This window comes from Octopus bimaculoides, chromosome 1 (assembly GCF_001194135.2).
Source record: "Octopus bimaculoides isolate UCB-OBI-ISO-001 chromosome 1, ASM119413v2, whole genome shotgun sequence".
Classification (NCBI taxonomy): Eukaryota; Metazoa; Mollusca; class Cephalopoda; order Octopoda; family Octopodidae; genus Octopus; species Octopus bimaculoides.
The window spans coordinates 186,836,435-186,840,290 of NC_068981.1; the positions used below are offsets into that span (position 1 = coordinate 186,836,435).

The 3,856-nt window shown below is 33.7% G+C and overlaps 1 protein-coding gene across 8 annotated transcripts in view; it reads left to right on the forward strand.

Moving 5' to 3' along the window:
- LOC106879245 (uncharacterized) overlaps window positions 1–3,856 on the forward strand; it is an 894,824-nt gene that overhangs the window by 840,089 nt on the left and 50,879 nt on the right. For all 8 annotated transcript variants that reach the window (XM_052973269.1, XM_052973286.1, XM_052973261.1 and 5 more), the window contains one exon: window positions 809–2,198. In XM_052973269.1, coding sequence (XP_052829229.1) covers window positions 1,077–2,198 — 1,122 coding nt within the window. In that variant the 5' untranslated portion in view covers window positions 809–1,076. The remainder of the gene's footprint in view (window positions 1–808; window positions 2,199–3,856) is intronic.

Below are 3,856 nucleotides of genomic sequence, written 5' to 3' on the forward strand. Positions count from 1 at the left end.
ATATATATATATATACATATTATTTTATGTATATATTAATATTATCTCAGTTTAAAAAAACCTTGACAATGTAAATATGTTAATAGTTACCATGGGTAGCAAAAATTACACAAGAAACCAGGATATCACACCCGTTTTATAGGTAGAGATACCAAGTTAAGGTGATGCATTTTGAGTAGATATGAATAGTAACAATAAATGGAGCAAAACGCATGTAAATAAAAGTTCCTTTTATTTATATGCGTTTTGCTCCATTTATTGTTATTATTCATATGTATGTATGTATGTATGTATGTATGTATGTATGTGAAGAATGAAGTGGGGGTCCCGGCAATTAAAGTAGCCTTAGTACATCATGTCACTTATCTAATCATTCAATTGACCGTTGGTTTATTTTTTGTTAATAATAAAGTATAATATCGTTGTATTTCCTACAAACCTAATAATTATCATGGATCTAATCGCAAAACCAACGGTCTACAGGCAAGGGTTATATAAGAAAAGAAGCAGATACTTTTGTAGTAGTCAGGCACTTACGATTAAATTTTTCTACACATTTTCAAAGATTTGTGTCTGATAGAAAATTCAAGATTAAATTACGCAGATTCTCAGATCCGAGTAGGTTTAAATAATATTGATTATCTATTTTTTTAATTATTTTATCTAAAGTTTTTTTCTTAATTTGATTATGAATCTGATGTGTACTTTCCTTTAAATAAAAATCTGAAAAATTTATTTAAAATTCGATTTGTGTTGCACATGGTGTTTGTAATTAGCTGATTCTTTTTTTTTTATTTTTTATTTCTAGGCTGAATGACCTTAAAACTCAGAAGGAAACCATATACTGAAAAGACAAAAGACATACCTCAAGATCAGAAGAAACTTGATCGAAAATTTTCTCTAAGTAAATATTCTCAACACAAACCTATCACCAAGCATTGGAGTATATTAGCATAAATGAAAATAAGGCATATTTCCTCATAAGTTTAACCTTTTAATAGAAAAGCACTACTACTACTACTACTACTACTAATTAGGGAACCAGTAATAATAGTAAGAATAAGATAACTTCCGCCATGGCCAAGTTGTGCCGATGTGTCAAGCTTAATGATCGTTTCGATGCACAAGTCTTTACGTTTACTTTACCAAAATCAATAGTTCGGGAATTTTCTCCAGATGTCTTTTCCACAGAAATTGTGTACGGTTACCACAAATGGAATGTGTCATTCATAAAGAGTGAAAGACACTTGGGGGCATACCTTAAATTGCTGACCTCAACACCCGGCCTGTCATGTCGCGTGGACTATGCGTTTACAATGCTCAACAAAGATCACTTCACCCGAAACGAGTCTTTCATGGAAAAGAATTGTGATTTTAACGATGATAAATTGACCCATGGCCGCAAAACGTTCATTGGAATACAAGATTTAAGCAACCGAAACTTCATGCAAGACAGTGGTGAATTCCTTGTGGAGCTTGAGATGCGTAGCATTGTATCCACCTTCGAGTATGACTTAGCTGTACCCAAAGAAGCGTATTCACGACACTACATCAACGAAAAGCTTGAAACACCTTATTTCTCGTTTGGTGTCTTTGACTGGAGTGTATCGTTGTTTAGTCCTAATGGGGCGCACTATACGGAAGGTAAAACAGCTGTCCAACTAAACAGACACACCAGTTTCCATCATCTCTGCAATGTAAAGTATGAAATAGCTCTCGGTGAAGAGGATATTTACCAAACTGGTCAAATAACTCAAACACTCGATACATCAGGCGTGGGTGACCCACTTATTGTAGCAGCAACAATTTTCGAATTATCACAGGGACGTATGGTTGTCCCTGTAAAAGTAACAATGACATCTGTGGTGTTAGTCAGCGAAGTGACAATGGATGCCCTCGGCCAAAGTCGCAACCGTGCACATTGTTACGACAGAGACAAACAGGCATGGATGCTAGAAGGAGATACAAGTGGTAAACATCTCTCTTTCAGACTCTACTACACTGATATCTCACATGTGCCTCGAAAGTTCACGCGTTTTGTATGCTGGAACGTGAGTATCATTCCATCTGCTGGAAGCATCGTAGGTAGTAATACAAGCAAGGCAGTGAAAGCTCTAGATGGACCATTCACAAAATATTACGTGCAGCAAGACCTTGATGAAGGCTTTGTCATGCACACTGATATCCCAGTAGAAACAGTAAGTTGAACATTTTTTAAATTCATTCATTTTCTTCTACCCTTCAACTAACCATAGGTTTATTCTTCTTTCTAACATTCAAGCAAACTATCGTTGTATCTAGTACAAACCTAATGATTTAGTTCAAATGGAGCTCATTATACGAAAGGTAAAACAACTGGCCAACAAAACCAACATTCCAATTTCCATAATCACTGTAATGTGAAACTCTTGGTATAAATTCCCGCATATTGTGTATGAGGTGCAGTTTTGATTCCCGATTAAGTCACTTCATTTAACCTAATTCTCATATCTTTCTTCCTCGTTAAATCAACGATCATCTCTCGTTCCTAGCGCTTTCTCTTCATTCTTTGGAATGTGACACAAGCTAAAACGTAGGGTCAATCTGAGACACTGTAACAAATCTTTTATACATTCATATCATCTTTCGTTTTTAACATCTCCTCTACCTTATCATTGTTTTCATCGATGTGTTTTGTCAGTGCAACATTATTTCAACGTCTGTCATTACAATTACGCATGTAATTAAATTCTCTTTATTGTTATAGTGTTCACTTCTACCAATTTCTAGCACATATCATTGCAATCATTAGTTCCTCCAACGTCAACTCAGCGAAAACTCAAACGATAAAAAATACGATTCCTAATTCCAATGACTGAAAGAGATATTTGTGACTGAGGAAAAAAGAAATGTATTTTTTTATTTCCGATAAGCATAAATGCTTCCGATCTCTTGTTTTTAATTTATATAATTTTCGTGAACGTAGATGTTTCTAAAATATAACAATATATCACATAAGCAGAGATCACTATCGTTTGCACATTTTTTCCAATATAATTACAGAGATAATTATATCACATAAGCAGAGATCGGTATCTTTTACGGATTGTTCCAATTCAAATACAAGAAAAAAAGAAAAGAGAAAAATCTGTCAAGTTTTGTATTTTCCAAACGTTTTGAAACGTTTATTCGTGTGATTACAAATATCAATAAGTTTCTGAAAGATTTGCTATGCATTTTAGTTCTAATCGATAAACGATTATAATGTACGATGACAGACCAACTAGTTAAACTTTTTTTTTACCATATATTCCAACTAGAAATATGCTTGTGAAATATTAAGACTTAAGACGATCTTATCTGCATTTTAAGACATAGGGGAGTCGAAAGAATGGCGGAAATAAACAAACATAAAATATCAGTGTGTAGAAACCTCGCCGCCAAAGTTCAGCAGATAATGTAAAAGTGAATGGCTTTATTAAACGTGTTGCTTGTGGAATATAATAACTCTACTGAATATTCCCTTGTTCTTCAATGTATTATATTCCATGTTAAACATGACAGATAATTTCTGTATCTACTCAATACCATAGTAATCGTCTTCAATTCTTACAATATTCCTCACATGGTCAGATGGGTCTTCATCAGCTATATTTTTAAGCGTAAAAGTGTTTCAGTTTTCATTTAATACATCAAAATATTGTATCTCAAAACATTTTACGGCAGTACAGATTCGACATACGGTTTCAGCTGTGTGGGGTGTAGATAACAATTAGTTCGCAGATTACAATCCAGGAAGTAGTTATTGTACAACTAAAACTCAAAGCAGGGAAGAGTGGGATTAATAAAATTACATATATATATATATATATATATA